The sequence below is a fragment of the Ranitomeya imitator genome, chromosome 5, assembly GCF_032444005.1.
Source record: "Ranitomeya imitator isolate aRanImi1 chromosome 5, aRanImi1.pri, whole genome shotgun sequence".
Lineage (NCBI taxonomy): Eukaryota > Metazoa > Chordata > Amphibia > Anura > Dendrobatidae > Ranitomeya > Ranitomeya imitator.
In genome coordinates this window covers 488,072,364-488,091,893 of record NC_091286.1, presented here as the reverse complement: position 1 = coordinate 488,091,893, position 19,530 = coordinate 488,072,364, and the positions used below count along the sequence as shown (strand labels likewise).

The following is a 19,530-nucleotide window of genomic DNA, read 5'->3' as shown; positions in this document are numbered from 1 at the left end:
ATCAATAGCCCCTAGAGTTTTCACAAAACTGATGTCAGAAGTAATGTCATATTTGAGGTTAAAAGATACACTCATAATACCTTATTTGGATGACCTATTGATAGTCGGGAACTCTCTTTCTCAATGTCATCAACGCGTGTCTGATTCAATTTCATCCTTACAGGGGTTAGGGTGGTTAGGGAATTGGGAAAAATCTAGATTGTCCCCCACAATTGAGCAAAAATTTTTAGGAATTATTCTAGACTCTACAAATCAAATGTGCTTTCTTCCCGAGTCAAAACAAATAGCAATCATAAACAAAGTACAATCAGTGATTAACCACCCTCTAATTTCCCTAAGAGAAGGTATGTCCCTTCTTGGTTCCTTCACTTCCTGTATTCCAGCTGTTCCGTGGGCCCAATTCCATAGTAGGAAATTGCAATATACAATACTTCATGAGGAAGAAAGGTTACTTGGCCGATTAGATTCTCGTATTTCCTTAACGACAGACGTGATACAATCTCTCACTTGGTGGTTAAATCCGAACCATCTTTCCAGTGGGGTCCCCTGGGTGGTAAAACCATCGAAAACTGTTTTCACTGACGCCAGTCCTAGTGGGTGGGGAGCATATTTAGAAGATCAAATAGTGCAAGGTCTGTGGTCTCCTACAGAATCAGATGATTCTTCTAATAAAAAAGAGCTGAAGGCTGTTTATCATGCCTTATCTGAATTTCTTCCGCAGCTACACGGAACACATACAAGAGTCTTCTCAGACAACATGACAGCAGTAGCCTATATAAACCACCAAGGAGGAACAAGATCGGAAGGACTCATGTCTATAGCCAACGATATTCTAGCCATGGCAGAGGAACACCTCCTGTCCATATCAGCGCTACATGTAAGAGGAATCGACAATTCGAGAGCAGATTTCCTCAGTCGCCACACTCTTCATCAAGGAGAGTGGATTCTAAATCGTCGTATCTTTTGTATGATAATAAAAAAGTGGGGCACTCCCGAAATAGATCTCTTTGCGACAAGACAAAACAGGCAAGTCAAAAAATTTGCATCATTGTTCCGATCTGACAATCCAGATATCTTCGACGCCCTACAAGTACCATGGGTATTCAAGAAGGCATATGCCTTTCCCCCGCTGATACTACTTCCGACAGTGATCAGGAAGATAAGGGAGGACAGAGCAAACGTGATCCTAATTGCTCCATTCTGGCCCAAGAGGCCATGGTTTTCCTGGCTGAGAGCCATGTCAATCTCAGACCCTTGGATCCTCCCGGAGGATCGGGATCTTCTCTTCCAGGGCCCCTTCAACCACCCTCAGGAGAAGGGTCTACGGTTAACAGCCTGGAACTTGAGAGGCAGCTGCTAAAGATGAGGGGGTTCTCAAACAAAGTGATTGACACTCTACTACTAAGTAGGAAAAAGTCCACTACCTCCATCTATGCAAGAGTGTGGAAAAAATTTCTAAACCTCTACCCAACGGCCCTGTCAAACAAAATTCACATTCCCATGATTCTAGAATTTCTTCAAAAAGGGCGCGATCTAGGTCTGGCAGTCAGTACCTTAAAAGTACACATCTCTGCGCTGGGGGCTTTATATGGTCTTGATATCGCAGGTAATAAGTGGGTAGCCAGATTTGTTGCAGCATGCCAGAGGTCAGAAACAGTTCAAACTCCCCATGTACCACCTTGGGATGTTAATTTAGTTCTCGAAGCTCTTACAGATCACCCTTTTGAGCCTCTACATTCAGCTCCCTCAAGACAGCTCTTCTCGTCGCCTTAGTGTCAGCAAGAAGAGTAAGTGACATACAGGCACTATCGATAGATCCTCCCTTTATGTCAGTCTTCCCAGACAGAGTTGTCCTTAAAACAGACCCTTCATACTTACCCAAAGTATGCACTAAATTTCATAGAACACAAGAAATTTACCTTCCCTCCTTCTATGATAACCCGACAAGTCAGGAAGAACAAAGATACCACACATTAGATGTGAGGAGAGCCATATTAGCCTATTTGGATAGGACTAGCGCCTGGAGGAAGAGCAGGGCTCTCTTTGTTTCGTTCCAGGGTCATAGAAAAGGAGCTGGAATTACGAAGGGTACTTTATCTCGGTGGATTCGAGATGCAATATGTCTGGCCTATTCATCCAAAGGGGAGAATCCGCCTGAGACCGTAAGAGCACATTCCACCCGGGCGATTGCATCATCCTGGGCTGAACGAGCGGAGGTTCCGATAGAACTGATATGTAAGGCCGCAACCTGGTCTTCACCTACTACCTTCTATAATCACTATAGATTAGATCTATCTGCCTCATCTGACTTGTCCTTCGGTAGATCAGTCCTTAACACGGTGATCCCTCCCAAATGACTATCTCTGAAAGTCTCTCAAGTGGGTGCTGTCGTGGCGAAGAGAAAACACCGGATTACGTACCGGTAATGCTCTTTTATAGAGCCACGACAGCACCCCTTCACTTCCCACCCTTATAGGTTTTTATTTATAAGCACGGTTAAGGGTGTTTGGTTCTTATAGTTAGCCATGCTTAAGTTAACTAATTATAAATGATGATATTGAATGACCTACTAAAGTCTGGTGGGCGGTTCCTCGCAATCTCTGTAAACCCAACTGTGGGAGCGAGGGGGACCGCCCCTTTTATTCTCTCCATAGGGTTTCCTGTTCCTAGGGGCAGATCTCCTCTCTCAAGTGGGTGCTGTCGTGGCTCTATAAAAGAGCATTACCGGTACGTAATCCGGTGTATTGTGCTGGTGTAAAGTATACATATAGTAAATGTTATTTATTAACTATTTTATGTGACATGACTCTCTGGTTTAAAGAAATAAAAATAAAAAATGTAAAAATTGCTACATTTTCTAAATTTTTGCCAAATATCCGATTTCATAAGTAAACAAAAGTCATATCAAATTAATTTCACCAATTTCATAAAGTACAATATGTCACAAAAAATAATCTCAGAATCAGTAGGATCCATTGAAGCATTCCAAAGTTATGACCTAATAAAATGACAGTGGTCAGCAAGGCGAAAACAGGCTTCAGGTTGAAGGGGTTAACATATAATCTACTGATAAATGGGAAAAATATTCAAAGTGGAATGAAATGTAGAAAGTTCTACTACTGTATTTTTCGAGTTTTGCTTTTCTATGTCGTTCATTGTGCTTGTTTGTTCGCACACCATTGACTCCATCTTGGTGCTCTTATATTGCTTAATTTTTTATTGTAAGTTTTCAATTCTTTCTCTATTTGCTATTTAACATTTGGTTTAAATGATTTTATCTAGGAAAAGTGGATCTTTTAACCAATGATAATGTGTGTAAAAACTGTAAAGCACTGCGGAAAATGTTGGTGCTATATAAATAAGATATTTATTATTTGAATTAACCCCTTAATGACCAGTAGTATTTTTGGTTATACACTTTCATTTTTTGCTCCCCTTCTTTCCAAGAACTTTTTTATTTTTTGGTAAATATGGCCATGTGAGGGCTGTTTTTTTCTGGGACAAGTTGTACTATTCAGCGACATCATTGGTTTTACCATGTCGTGTACTATAAAAATGGAAAAAAAATCTTAGTGCGGTGAAATTGCAAAAAAGTGCAATCCCAAACTAGTTTTTGTTTGGCTTTTTACTAGGTTCACTAAATGCTAAAACTGACCCATTATTATGATTCTCCAGGTCATTAGGAGTTCATAGACACAAAACATGTCTAGGTTCTTTTTTATCTAAATGGTAAAAATATTCTAAACTTTGTTTAAAAAAAAATTGCGCCATATTCTGACACCCTTAGCGTCTACATTTTTCGTGATCTCGAGTTGGGTGAGGGCTTATATTTTGCGTGCCAAGCTGACATTTTTCATTATACCATTTTGGTGCAGATACAATCTTTTGATCGCCCGTTATTGCATTTTAATGCAATGTCCTGGCGACCAAAAAACATAATTCTGGCGTTTTGACTTTTTTTCTCGTTCTCTCGCTCACAGCAATCCGCAGTGGCAACCATAGAGGTCTCTAGGAGACCTCTGGTTGTCATGTCAACCCACTGGGGGTCACCGGCACTTGTTAAATGCCACTGTCAGCATTTTACAGTGGCACTTAATGGGTTAATAGCCGCGGGTGAATCGCGTTTCCTCCTGTGGCTGTTCCGGGCACATGTGGGCTGTTCAAAACAGCTGACATGTCATGGGAAACATGTGGGCTCACCGCCGGAGCCCACATCAAAGGGAGGGAGTCCAATATCGGCGTATTATTACACCCGATGTCAGAAAGGGGTTAAACTTTAATATTTTATCATATTTTTTAAGCATATTTTTAGTTTTCAAATTATTTTATAGTCCACATAAGGAAATTAAATTAATAATTTAGTAGTAAAAATTACTTTATACTGAAATTAATGTTCTGCTATGAATGTCAGCCTCAGGACCAAGGTATCAGTGATTGTGTCTTTATTAGGATTACAACTGCCATGTCAGCACATTACCGCCTGCAATTGCATCACAAGGATGGTTCCTGGTACACGTGTTCCTTGATTCACAGATCTGGTGTATAAATTATTGATCTGCTGATTTTAAAAGTATTTTCATAATAATTGGTCCCATCTAGACAATTTTATTTGCCTGTGAATCGCACATTTTAGCATTGGTAGTTTGCAATTGTTTTGCATTTTAATTTACTTACCATATAACCTTTTCCATTATGGTTCCTAGAATAGGGATAGAATGCACCAAGTTGCATCCATCGCGCACACAGTTCATAGGTAGTATCTCCAAAAAATCCACAAATGTCTGCACCAGTCTGTAAAAATTGGAAAAAGCAATACATTTATTACCTAGTTTTTGCTATATAATCTGAGAGCAGTGCGACATAAAAATAGATCATTCCAGTGATGCACCACTTAAGGCGCTGCTTGGTGTAGTTTTGATAAAAACACTTTGCTGCAAATATAGCAGTTCTGTCTGAACGTTGAGCTCTGTGTAACATCACCCACACCAGTGATTGGCAGCTTTCTGTATATACTGTATATTGCCATAAAACTGCCAATCAGGGGTGGGGCCAGGGATACGCAGAGCAGAAGGATTACAAGGCATAAGACAAATAGTCCTCTTGTGATAATCTCCTGCTGATAAAACACTGATGACACAAAGGTGGAATCATCGTCTCCTCCGCTACATCATGCAGCTTTCATATAAGCATATAAGCTGCTTATATGCTTATATGAATGCTGCATGATGTTTAGCTTTTGCACTTTCTTTTATCCTTGCTGTGTTTAAAAGAGCTGTATTTTTTTTATTATCTTGCTGACAAAGCCATGCTTGTTTTTTAGGGTCTAGTTTTACTTTTGAATGAGGACACCCATTTTATCATTTGGTTTACTTGAAAATGGAAGTGAAATTGAGAAAATCAAATGCTATTCTAGAATTATAATTTGGGTTTTGTTTCTCGGTATTCATTCTATATTAAAAATGACCTAGATATCTGATTTGTCCAGGCCTGAATGATTACAATGATACCAAACGTTCATATTTTTTTTTATTTAAGTGGAAAAAACACAGAAATTCAAACAAAAATAAAATATAGTTTGTGATACCATTTTCCAAAATCTGTAAAAAAAATTCAATCAATAGAGCTGTGTTAGGACACATTGTTTGTTTAGCAACCTGATGTTTTTTTTAGTATATATAATATAGGATATATTTATACTACAGTTAGGTCGATATATATTTGGACAGAGACAACATTTTTCTAATTTTGGTTATAGACATTACCACAATGAATTTTAAAGAAAACAATTCAGATGCAGTTGAAGTTCAGACTTTCAGCTTTCATTTGAACGTATCCACATTAATATTGGATGAAGGGTTTAGGAGTTTCAGCTCCTTAACATGTGCCATTCTGTTTTTAAAGGGACCAAAAGTAATTGGACAATTGACTCCAAGGCTATTTCATGGAATGGTGTGGGCAATCCCTTCTTTATGTCATTCTCAATTAAGCAGATAAAAGGTTTGGAGTTGATTTGAGGTGTGGTGCTTGCATTTGGAAGGTTTTGCTGTGAAGTAAACATGCGGTCAAAGGAGCTCTCCATGCAGGTGAAACAAGCCATCCTTAAGCTGCGAAAACAGAAAAAACCCATCCGAGAAATTGCTACAATATTAGGAGTGGCAAAATCTACAGTTTGGTACATCCTGAGAAAGAAAGAAAGCACTGGAGAACTCATCAATGCAAAAAGACTTGGGCGCCCATGGAAGACAACAGTGTTGGATGATCGCAGAATAATCTCCATGGTGAAGAGAAACCTCTTCACAACAGCCAACCAAGTGAACAACACTCTCCAGGAGGTCGGCGTATCAATATCCAAATCTACCATAATGAGAAGACTGCATGAAAGTAAATACAGAGGGTTCACTGCACGGTGCAAGCCACTCATAAGCATCAAGAACAAAAAGGCTAGACTGGACTTTGCTAAAAAACATCTAAAAAAGCCAGCACAGTTCTGGAAGAACATTCTTTGGACAGATGAAACCAAGATCAACCTCTACCAGAATGATGGAAAGAGAAAAGTATGAGGAAGGCGTGGTACAGCTCATGATCCAAAGCATAGCACATCATCTGTAAAACACGGCGGAGGCAGTGTGATGGCTTGGGCATGCATGGCTGCCAGTGGCACTGGGTCACTAGTGTTTATTGATGATGTGACACAGGACAGAAGCAGCCGAATGAATTCTGAGGTATTCAGAGACATACTGTGTGCTCAGATCCAGCCAAATGCAGCAAAACTGATTGGTCATCAATTCATACTACAGATGGACAATGACCCGAAACATACAGCCAAAGCAACCCAGGAGTTTATTAAAGCAAAGACGTGGAATGTTCTTGAATGGCCAAGTCAGTGACCTGATCTCAATCCAATTGAGCAGCATTTCACTTGTTAAAGACTAAACTTCAGACAGAAAGGCCCACAAACAAACAGCAACTGAAAACCACCGCAGTGAAGGCCTGGCAGAGCATCAAAAAGGAGGAAACCCAGGGTCTGGTGATGTCCATGAGTTCAAGACTTCAGGCAGTCATTGTCAACAAAGTGTTTTCAACCAAGTACTAAAAATGAACATTTTATTTCAAATTATTGAATCTGTTCAATTACTTTTGGTCCCTTTAAAAACAGGGTGGCACATGTTAAGGAGCTGAAACTCCTAAACCCTTCATCCAAGTTTAATGTGGATACTCTCAAATGAAAGCTGAAAGTCTGAACTTCAACTGCATCTGAATTGTTTTGCTTAAAATTCATTGTGGTAATGTCTATTACCAAAATTAGAAAAATTTTGTCTCTGTCCAAATATATATGGACCTAACTGTATATGGGACATACATATAATGCTTTCATTGCTTATTAATTTTTAATGTAGATGTGACGACCAAAAACCTGCAATTCTGGTATTTCAATTTTTTTCTCTTTACATTCTTGTACTCTTTACAGTTACAGATTGTGTTTATTAACATTATATTTCCATAGAATGGACTTTTTTGAATACATTGATACCAAACATGTGTTTGTTTTTATTTTTTATATTTAACAGGGGAAGAGGTGTATTGTTTGAAATTTTTAAAGAATTTTGTTCCCTTTTTTAAAAGTTTTTTCTTTATTTTTACTTTATTTATTAGTCTCCATAGGGGACTAACTTAGCATTTCTATATACAGTGATACAACTGAATTGTTATGCGTAGTAAAAGTCACTAGTAGTAGTAAAAAACAGACAATATCATATGACAGGCACAGAGGCGTTCAGCCATCCCTTGGCGGTCATTGGAACCCATCGGTTCCCAGATTGCAGTGCTTAAATGCTGCTATCAGCAGCATTAGAAAGGTTAACAGCAGCAATTGATGGGCACACATATAGCTGCTATCAGAGGCAGATGTCAGTTACAAAACATACAGTGAGTAAAATAAGTATTTGATACACTGCCGATTTTGCAAGTTTTCCCACCTACAAAGAATTGAGAGATCTGTAATTTTTATTGTATGTACACCTCAACTCTGAGAGACAGAATCTAACAATGAAAAAAAAATCACATTGTATGATTTTAAAATAATTAAATTGCATTTTATGTCATAAAATAAGTGTTTGATCACCTACCAATCAGCAACAATTTTGGCTCTCACAGACCTGTTAGTTTTAATTAAGAAGCCCTCCTACTTTGCACTCATTACCTGTAGTAATTGCACCTGTTTCAACTCATTACCTGTATAAAAGACACCTGTCCACACACTGAATCAATCACACTCCAAACTCTCCACCATGGCCAAGACCAAAGAGCTGTCTAAGGACACCAGGGGCAAAATTGTAGACCTGCACAAAGCTGGGATGTGCTACGGGACAGAAAGCAAACAGTTTGGTGAAAAGTCAACTACTTTTGGCACAATTACTAGAAAATGGAAGAAACACAAGATGACTATCAATCATCCTCCGTCTGGGGCTCTATGCAAGATCTCACTTTGTGCGGTAAGCATGATTTTGAGAAAGGTCAGGAATCAGCCCAGAACTTCAAAAGAGGACCTGCTCAATGACGTGAAGAGAGGTGGGATCACAGTCTCAAACATTACCGTCAGTAACACACTATGCTGTCCTGAATCAAAATCCTGCAAGTCAAGCAAAGTCTCCCTGCTCACAATAGCACAAGTCCAGGTCCATTTGAAGTTTGCCAATGACCATCTGAATAATCCAGAGGAGGCATAGGAGAAGGTCATGTTGTCAGATCAGACCAAAATAGAACTTTTTCATATTAACTCTACCCGTCATGTTTGGAGGAAGAAGAAGGATGAGAACAACTCCATGAACACCATCCCAACTGTGAATCATGGTGGGGAAACATCATACTTTGGGCGTGCTTTTCAGCAAAGGGGACACCTTATTGAAGAGAGGCTGGATGGTTCAGGAATCACAAGATTTTGGCCAACAACCACCTTCCTTCAGTGAGAACATTGAGGATGAGTTGTGACTGGGTCTCCCAGCATGTTAATGACATAAAACACACAGCCAGAGCTACTAAGGAGTGGCTCTGCAAGAAGCATTTCATGGTCCTGGAGTGGCCTAGCCAGTCTCCAGACCTGAACCCAAAAGAAAATCTTTGGAGTGAGCTGAAACTCAATGTTTCCCAGTGACAGACATGAAACCTGTAAGATCTGGAGACGATCTATATGAAATAGTGAGCCTAAATCCCTGCTGTAGTGTGTGCAAATTTGGACAAGAACTACAGGAAACATCTGACCTCTGTAATTGCAAACAAAGCTTTCTGTGCCAAATATTAAGTTTTGTTTTTCTATTGTGATTTTCGGAATTTTTTTTAGATTTTGTCTCTCACAGTTGAAGTGTATGATAAAAATTACAGACCTTTAGATTCTTGTCAGGTGGAAAAAGTTGCAAAATTGACATCAAATACTTATTTTCCTCACTGTAGCTGGCATCTGCCATCTGTGGAGCGGACTCTGTTGCTGAGTTACAAAGTCCTTGCAGCTATCCACGATGGATATAGCCATCTTGGTGTATTACGTGGTTATTTAGCAAAAATTGCAAACAGATTCCTTTTAAAATTACTATTTTCAAAACTATAAACTTCATACTAGAAGTAAGTGAAAAAGTTTTCTTACATAAGATATGCCGAAAAGACTAAACTCCATCATACCTGAAAAACAAGAAAAACATATCATAGTAACATAGTAACATAGTTAGTAAGGCCGAAAAAAGACATTTGTCCATCCAGTTCAGCCTATATTCCATTATAATAAATACCCAGATCTACGTCCTTCTACAGAACCTAATAATTGTATGATACAATATTGTTCTGCTCCAGGAAGACATCCAGGCCTCTCTTGAACCCCTCGACTGAGTTCGCCATCACCACCTCCTCAGGCAAGCAATTCCAGATTCTCACTGCCCTAACAGTAATGAATCCTCTTCTATGTTGGTGGAAAAACCTTCTCTCCTCCAGACGCAAAGAATGCCCCCTTGTGCCCGTCACCTTCCTTGGTATAAACAGATCCTCAGCGAGATATTTGTATTGTCCCCTTATATACTTATACATGGTTATTAGATCGCCCCTCAGTCGTCTTTTTTCTAGACTAAATAATCCTAATTTCGCTAATCTATCTGGGTATTGTAGTTCTCCCATCCCCTTTATTAATTTTGTTGCCCTCCTTTGTACTCTCTCTAGTTCCATTATATCCTTCCTGAGCACCGGTGCCCAAAACTGGACACAGTACTCCATGTGCGGTCTAACTAGGGATTTGTACAGAGGCAGTATAATGCTCTCATCATGTGTATCCAGACCTCTTTTAATGCACCCCATGATCCTGTTTGCCTTGGCAGCTGCTGCCTGGCACTGGCTGCTCCAGCTAAGTTTATCATTAACTAGGATCCCCAAGTCCTTCTCCCTGTCAGATTTACCCAGTGGTTTCCCGTTCAGTGTGTAATGGTGATATTGATTCCCTCTTCCCATGTGTATAACCTTACATTTATCATTGTTAAACCTCATCTGCCACCTTTCAGCCCAAGTTTCCAACTTATCCAGATCCATCCATCATGCCTTTTATTCAAATTGTAAAACTTTCAAGGTGAAAGAAATGTATTGGATGCTGTACTGCAAACAGTACTGCAAACATGTACAAAAGTAAATTACATATAAAAATGTATTTATTTTTTTTCTCACAATGCTGATATCATCTTTCTGACAATAGCAAAAAAAATCACAATGGATGGTTTTCCACCTTTAAAATGTAATTTTTTAACACTTGCTTTAATCGAAAATCTTTGTATCTTTGTATTAACAAATATGATCTATTTCTGAATCTTTGAATAAACTTTTTTTTATTGTGAAGTCCACAGAGTAACAGAGATTCTGAATATAGATCTATAGAGATATAGCCACTCTTGAGTTAGTATTTAGGACGGAAAGATAGTTTAGTCTCTTAGGGCAGTCCCACACGTCCAGATAATTCCGGTACTGGAAAAAATCGGTACCGGAATTATCCGTGTCCATGTGCCCCTGCGTTTTTGTGGCACATCAGTGTGGCACACGTGTGCCGCCCGTGTGCCCACTGGGGGGTGGGGACATGGACCTTTATTTTATACACGAAAAACCACAAAAAAAGGATTATTCATATCTTCTCTACAGCAAATGCTGCTGCACAGAAGATATGAATCGCGGCTTCAGCACCATGTGGGGGGGACAGCGCTTACTGAAGCGCTGTCTCCTGCACGGCACACGGACTGCACATGGACAACGTCCGTGTGCGGTACGTGTTTTACACAGACCCATTGACTTTAATGGGTCCGTGTAATACGTGCGCTCCCACGAACACTGACATGTCTCCGTGTTTGGCACACGGAGACACGGTCCGCAAAAGATCAATGACATCAGCACAGATGCATTGATTTTAATGTGTCTACGTGTGTCAGTGGCTCCGGTACGTGAGGAAACTGTCACCTCACGTACCGGAGCCACTGACGTGTGAAACCGGCCTAAAATAGTGATTTTTTTTTGTACAACACTTAAATATTAGCGCATTGTTATAAATCAACTTCATAATGCTTAAATAAGGAGATACGTTCACAAATATCCTAAATTTCACATTCGGTTATTGTACACAATCACATGATATGTTGTTAATTTTTATTTCCTGCCTAGAGGCGACCAAATACAATTAATGATGTTAAAGTGTAACTGTCATGTTAGCTTTAATTCCATTTTTTTTTTTTTTTTTTTTTTTCTTTTGTTGGACTTTAATTCCATAAACCAATAGTGAACACAAAATATTAAGCAACTTAGTAACATAATGTAACTCATCTTAAACCTTTCTCACTGGTCCACTGGTTAAATCTGTATAGTATTAGTAAAGGGAGCTTTTCCCACTTCTGAGATAGGGAATAATAGTTGGTTTTCTTAAAATCCTATGTAGGGGTATAAGGAAATAGAAGCTTGAGACAGACACAGACATTCTTCTGAAAATTCCATAGAATCTTATAATTATCAACTGTCATTTCTGTTCTCTGTAATGGTAAAGTCCATTTTCACTGAATACAAATTTTACCAGTGATTTAAACATTTTTGCAATGAACAAGGCTGTATTTGTCACTAGACACTCGAAGTCCATTTCCTAGCCCATAGGGCTGCAATGGGGGGTGCAAAAAGAAGGAAGACAATTTTTTTACCTTCCCTCACCTTTTCGATGGAGGGGAAGCGCACACCTTTATTCATTTGTATTTGCATGCATAAGACATCAGTACACACCCCCATCCACATTGTGCACATCCATACTGACACTTGGCGTGCGCTCCTGTGCTTATCCAGTGTGAATTGTTATCATAAGCATAGAATTCGGAGAAGTTTTAGACAGCTACCTCTCTTACTAAGTGATTGCTGTCAATCAATACAAGGGACTGGCTTTAATATGCAAATATAAGAGCAAAAGTGCGCGTCGTCATAGGTCACACCAAAGATGCACTGAAGCCCCCTCATTTACATTTTAAAAGTATATTTGACATCAAATATTAAAGGGGTTGTCCGAACTAGAATAGCAAGTCTGCAGTAACTCTGGTGGTGCCCACTAGACAGGTTTTGTCCTAGACTCTGGAACCTAGATTATGCATATCGCATACTTGACTGCTGTTTCCGCCGCAGACACTGACGAATTGTTGCTGCGCACAGTGTGTGTACTGGATGGATTCACAATTCTGCAGTCACACAGAGTGACTGCAGACTTGTCAATTTAGACTGGACAACCCCTTTAAGCTATACTGGCATTTTGGGGGTGACAGACTTCCATTAGGTAAGATGAAATATAATTTCACCACACAAATGAACATTTTTGTTGTGCATTTGGTGATTGACAGCCTGTTGAGATAGACCAATAATTGGTTTCTGATTATTGGCAGCATTGTAAATGCGCCTCAGAAAGTAACTAAACTATTGGGAGAATTTTTATGTTTTATGTGCAAAAATTTTGATCAGATTGGTGGCGAATCTAGTCCTGAAACCCACAGTCACAGTTGAAAAGATCTTTTATTGCACACACAGTGCAGAGAGGATGCAGAAGAATGTCATGGTCCTGTCTCTTAAGCTGTGCAATTCTATGAGATCTTTTGAGCAATGAATAGGGATCTCAGGACCCCAGTGGCGTAGGAAGGGGGGTGCGGGGGGGGCGGTCCGCCCCGGGCGGCACAATGCGGGGGGCGGCCGGCGCTGCAGGAGAAGAAAAAAAAAAAAGACGCCCCTTTAAATCTTCGGGCGGCGCCGTCCGCCGCCACGACCAGGGCCAGCTCCCCCCACCCCCGGACCCCGCCCCCCGCTCTATACTCACCTCTCCTGGTTCCTGCGGCGCCGGCAGCTGCAGCGTCCTCTGACTCTGCGACGTCTCAGAGCAGAGGGCGCGATGACGTCACTACTGTGCGCGCCGCTCTGCCTCTCTGTCCTGAGCGTCGCAGAGCCGGAGAGACGCTGACTGCACCGGACCTGCGCTAGGAACGGGAGAGGTGAGGATTTTACTTTTTTTTTTTTTTCTTTATGTCTGACTGTCTGGGGCTGGGGCAATGCTGGACACACTGGGGCAATACTGGAGACCATGGGGCAGATTGCTGGACACACTGGGGCAATACTGGAGACCATGGGGCAGATTGCTGGACACACTGGGGCAATACTGGAGACCATGGGGCAGATTGCTGGACACACTGGGGCAATACAGGAGACCATGTGGCAGAATGCTGGACACACTGGGGCAATACAGGAGACCATGGGGCAGATTGCTGGACACACTGGGGCAATACAGGAGACCATGGGGCAGATTGCTGGACACACTGGGGCAATACTGGAGACCATGGGGCAGAATGCTGGACACACTGGGGCAATACAGGAGACCATGTGGCAGAATGCTGGACACACTGGGGCAATACAGGAGACCATGGGGCAGATTGCTGGACACACTGGGGCAATACAGGAGACCATGTGGCAGAATGCTGGACACACTGGGGCAATACAGGAGACCATGGGGCAGATTGCTGGACACACTGGGGCAATACAGGAGACCATGGGGCAGAATGCTGGACACACTGGGGCAATACTGGAGACCATGGGGCAGAATGCTGGACACACTGGGGCAATACAGGAGACCATGTGGCAGAATGCTGGACACACTGGGGCAATACAGGAGACCATGGGGCAGATTGCTGGACACACTGGGGCAATACTGGAGACCATGGGGCAGAATGCTGGACACACTGGGGAAATACTGGAGACCATGGGGCAGAATGCTGGACACACTGGGGCAATACAGGAGACTATGGGGCAGATTGCTGGACACACTGAATACTGGAGACCATGGGGCAGATTTCAGGACACATTGAGGCAATGCTGGAGACCCTGGGCAGACTTCTGGACATACTGGGGCAATACTGGAGACCATGGGGCAGATTGCTGGACACACCGGGGCAATACTGGAGACCATGGGGCAGAATGCTGGACACACTGGGGCAATACAGGAGACCATGGGGCAGATTGCTGGACACACTGGGGCAATACTGGAGACCCTGGGGCAGATTTCTGGACACTGAGGCAATGCTGGAGACCCTGGGGCAGACTTCTGGACACACTGGGGCAATGCTGGACACTGGGGCAGATTGCTGGACACACTGGGGGTAATATGCTGGACACACTGGGGCAATGCTGGACACTGGGGGTAATATGCTGGACACACTGGGGCAGACTGCTGGACACACTGGGGAAAGGCTGGACACTGGGGCAGATTGCTGGACACACTGGGGGCAGTGCTGGACATACTGGGGCAGATTGCTGGACACACTGGGGGTAATATGCTGGACACACTGGGGCAGATTGCTGGACAACATGGGGGTAATATGCTGGACACACTGGGGCAGATTGCTGGACAACATGGGGGTAATATGCTGGACACACTGGGGGCAGGACTTGAGGCATGGGCAGAATGTAGATACGGGGCATGATTGGAGACACGGGGCAGGATTGGATCATGGGGCAGGACGGATACGATGGAGGCTGGTGGGGCAGGATGTGGAGATCATATGGGGTAGAATGGATACTCATGAGGGCAGGATGCGAGAACATATGGCTGGAGCCAGGAATGAGAAACGGGGCCAGGGTGGGGAATATTATTACCATAGGGGCTAATTAAGGGATATTATTACTGCAGTGATGTATTTATTTTATTTTTTGAGTATACTGTTTTAAATGGGGGGGCGGTCCTGTTACTGTGCAGAGTGATACTATATCGCCTTTTTTTCTTCATGTGATGTAATGTAGAAGTTGTGAAAAATTAAGTAATGTGTTCTGCAAGCGGAGCTCGAGATAACTGTGTTATTTCCTGCAGAAACGAGTCCTGGCTGGAAGGAATGATGGCGGTCTGTGCTGGATGAAAGATGAAGGACTTCACCTAGAGACGTCACTGGTGAGTCAGTGTTACCTATACACTGACACTATACACTGTATACTATATACAGAGCTCCTGTGTATAATGTCACCAGTGATCTCTGTATTACCTCTACACAGACACTGCATACTAAGTACAGATCTCCTGTGAATACTGGCACTTATGGTGATAGTATTGTGTTTTTTTTTTTATTACTGATCAGTATTGTAGTATTCAGTCACTATGTGGTGGTAATATGTGGTCTGGAAATGGTGTTGTGGTATTTGTCCCTTGTATGTAGTATTATTCGGTCACTATGTGGCCTGGTCATGGTGTGGTGGTATTAAGTCACAGGTGTGGCATGTGGGGGTGACACCATTAGGCCCAGTTTAAGTTCTACAAAACAGGAAAACCGTTTTTGGTAACCTTTGTGTGTATTGAGCCGGGGGGGGGGGGGGCGCCAAACTCGGGAACAGCCCCGGGCGGCAAAAGCTCTAGCTACGCCTCTGCAGGACCCAGATCCACACTAATGTGTGACTACTGCAACCTCCTACTCTTTGGACTCCCCTCTAGCACTCTGTCACCACTCCAATCCATTCTACACTCTGCTGCCCGACTAATCTATCTGTCTCCCTCCTATTCCTCAGCCTCTCCTCTATGCCAAGCCCTTCATTGGCTTCCTATCGTCCAGAGACTCCAGTTCAAAACCCTCACAATGACATACAAAGCCATCAACCACCTATTTCCTCCATACATCTGTGACATGGTCTCCCGATACCTACCTACATGCAACCTCCGATCCTCTCAAGACCTCCTTCTCTACTCCCCTCTCATCTCTTCTTCCCACAACTGCATCCAAGACTTCTCCCGTGTTTCCCCCATACTCTGGAACTCTTTACCCAACACATCAGACTCTCGCCTACTACAGAAATCTTCAAAAAGAACCTGAAGACTCACATCCAACTGACAAGCCTACAGCCTGCAGTGATCCTCAACCTACTGAACCACCACACAACCAGTGCTACCCTCTCCTAGTGTATCCTCACCCATCCCCTGCAGACTATGAGCCCTCACGGGTAGGGTGATCTCTCGTTATATACCTGTGTCCCTGTTTTTTGCTCATGTTTAATGTATTGGTCTATATTTTCCCTGTATTCACATGTAAAGCGCCATGGAATAAATGGCGCTATAAAAATGTATAATAACAATAATTAGTATACCTAAAACATATGAAATATCTTGCAAAAGTTAAGATATTTTTTAAATGTCTTTAATAGAGCTACTGCCTGCACCTCATCAGTATTTTAGATTCTGTATGGTCCACAGTCTGATGATGGCTAGTAGCAACAACTCATAGTATCTCCTTACCATTGTTAAAGACATACTGGGAGCTGCAGTTTCATGTGATACAAATGTATATTGGGCTGACCTGACATTGCAATTAATCGCTGTACTAAACTTGGTGATGTGGCCATGTACCAACGGCTTTTCTGGTGATGTAGTCGTGTAACGATAGTTGTTCTGGTAATGTAGCTGTGTACTTAAAGGGACACTGTCACCTGAATTTGGAGGGAACAATCTTCAGCCATGGAGGCGGGGTTTTTGTGTTTTTGATTCACCCTTTCCTTACCTGCTGGCTGCATGCTGGCTGCAATATTGGATTGAAGTTCATTCTCTGTCTTCCATAGTACACGCCTGCGCAAGGCAAGATTGCACCTTGTGCAGCCATGTACTACGGAGGACAGAAAATGAACTTCAATCCAATATTGCAGCCAGCATGCAGCCAGCGGGTAAGGAAAGGGTGAATCAAAAACACAAAAACCCCGCCTCCATGGCTGAAGATTGTTCCCTCCAAATTCAGGTGACAGTGTCCCTTTAAGATAGTTTGGTGATGTAGCCATGTACCAATGATTATTATGGTGATGTAGTCATGTATTGACAATTACACTTGGGATGTAGTCATGCACTGACAGTTGTTACGGTGATGTAGTCATGTAGATGAAGCAATATTTATTTTACTAGACTTGCTAGTAGATTATTAATGGGTCAGTGTCCCAGACTAAAATTATAGCCATCTGATTCAGGCCACATATGTCTGCTGAACAAGTATTTGACTAAAGCTCACAAATGCTATAGACAGCTATCCCTTCATTCGCCTGGCAGCCATCTCCCCCATACACAGGAGGGCTCACTTTGTCCCTTTATCAAGTGGTCTTGTGTTCTCTATGAGAAAGCTGCTACTAGACATCTTAGACAATAAAAGGATCCACAGTCCGAAATCAGACATGCTGGATCCTTATCTCACTGGCAATCAAAAGAATGTTGGCCAAATCTGTGTATCTCTGGGTTAGTTAACTATAGTATAATGTGTGTGAGTGCCTTAACTACTATCTAAAGGTATGTAAACATTTAGACATCTGCAAATCATGTGAGGTTTTTCATGCGAAAGATGCTTTAGGACACACTGGTGTCTTTATTTGTTGACAACTGGAAATGCTTTGCAGTGATAGGTGGGGGATTGTTTGTTTATATTTTACCAACGGGACTCTTTTTGTGCTATTATGCTTTAAATTATGTGCATAAGAATGATCAGAGATAGCGGTTTGATATTAGATCAGGCGATAATATAGTAGATGCTCCGGTGGGATTGTTTTAATCTGTATATGTGTTTTTTTATGTGATGGGATTGTGTTCACAATTATGTGTATATCCTATTGGTGTTTTGTTAATTAGTGGGTGTAACTTTGTGTATATAATGGTGGTTAGAACACTGTACTGTGCTTGAAAAAGGTCTTTGGACCGAAACGTCGCCACAGGAGGCAGAATAAAATGTAAGATTTAATCTTCACTACATTTTGAGGCGCTGTTTTTTTTATTTATCTGGTTATGGAACACGCTCTGGGATGGACTCCCTGGTTTTAACATGCACCTCTTGGTCTTTAAAGACTTGGACATTTAAGGGTGCGGTTTAACAACTTTTTTTGTTTGGACAAGGAAAGTCATCAAGTCATCCATAAGGACCTCTCCATAGGATGCCAACTCTCAGTGTTTTGCAGATAGAGAGCCCACTATCATGTTTCCAGACCTGGTCCACAGTCCGCAGGAACTCCAGCTGTGAAGGCTGCAGCCTGGGTTCGGACCTGGGTGTTTCTGGGAAAGCAGATGGTTCCGTACCACATGCTCCTGTTACCATTTTTGTCACATCAGCTTATTCCTCCAGTCGCTTCCTCATGAGTCTAGCTGGATTCTGCCATCGTTTTTGGCTCGTCACTCAATAATCACGTTACACTGTATGGATTAGGCTGGTTTCACATTTGCGTTTTTTGGCGCTGTGTTTTAGCGCAAAAAAAGCATGCGTTTTTTCCCTATATTTAACATTAAAAATGCATGCGGTTTTTTTGTATGCGTTTTGCCGCGTTTGACGACGCATGTGTCGTTTCTATGCTTGCGTTTTGTTGCAGAAATGCGACATGTAGTAATTTCTAGAACCTTTTTTTGCGGCAAAAAATGCATGCATTTTTTTGCGGCAAAAAAACGTATTGCTGTCTATGTAAACGCATGCGTTTTTAAGCACATGCGTTTGGTTGCGTTTTTAAACGCATGCGTTTCCATAGAAAAAAACAAGTCTACACACTGATAAGCCACCCCCACCATCAAGGCGATAAAGGGATCCAAACCCTAACCCTAACCCCTCACCATCAAGGTGATAAAGGGATCCTAACCCTAACCCTAACCCTAGGGATCCAAACCCTAACCCTAACCCTAGGGATCCAAACCCTAACCCTAACCCTAGGGATCCAAACCCTAACCCTAGCTATTTCTATTTATAGTGGGTTTTCTAGTTGATTTTGATGATTGGCAGCTGTCACACACTTCTCATCATGCGTTTCAAAAACGCAAACGCAGGAAAAAACGCATGTAAACGCGTCAAAACGCCATTTTCTTTTTTACCGCATACGAAAATGCATGTGTCTAAAAAATGCAGCGTTTGCACGTGTTTACATGCGTTTTTTTCACCACTTGCATTTGCGTTTTTAACGCTGCGTTTTTAAATGCAAATGTGAAACTAGCCTTACAAATTCAATCCACCAAAAAAATTTTACTGCTTT

General features: G+C 42.0%; 1 protein-coding gene across 2 annotated transcripts in view; it reads right to left on the bottom strand.

Annotated features, from left to right (window-relative positions):
* Positions 1-19,530, bottom strand: part of SI (sucrase-isomaltase) — a 427,600-nt gene that overhangs the window by 38,759 nt on the left and 369,311 nt on the right. For both annotated transcript variants that reach the window (XM_069727394.1, XM_069727395.1), the window contains 2 exons: positions 9,638-9,672; positions 4,675-4,791 (listed from right to left, as the gene is read on the bottom strand). In XM_069727394.1, the coding sequence (XP_069583495.1) occupies positions 4,675-4,791; positions 9,638-9,672 (152 nt within the window). The remainder of the gene's footprint in view (positions 1-4,674; positions 4,792-9,637; positions 9,673-19,530) is intronic.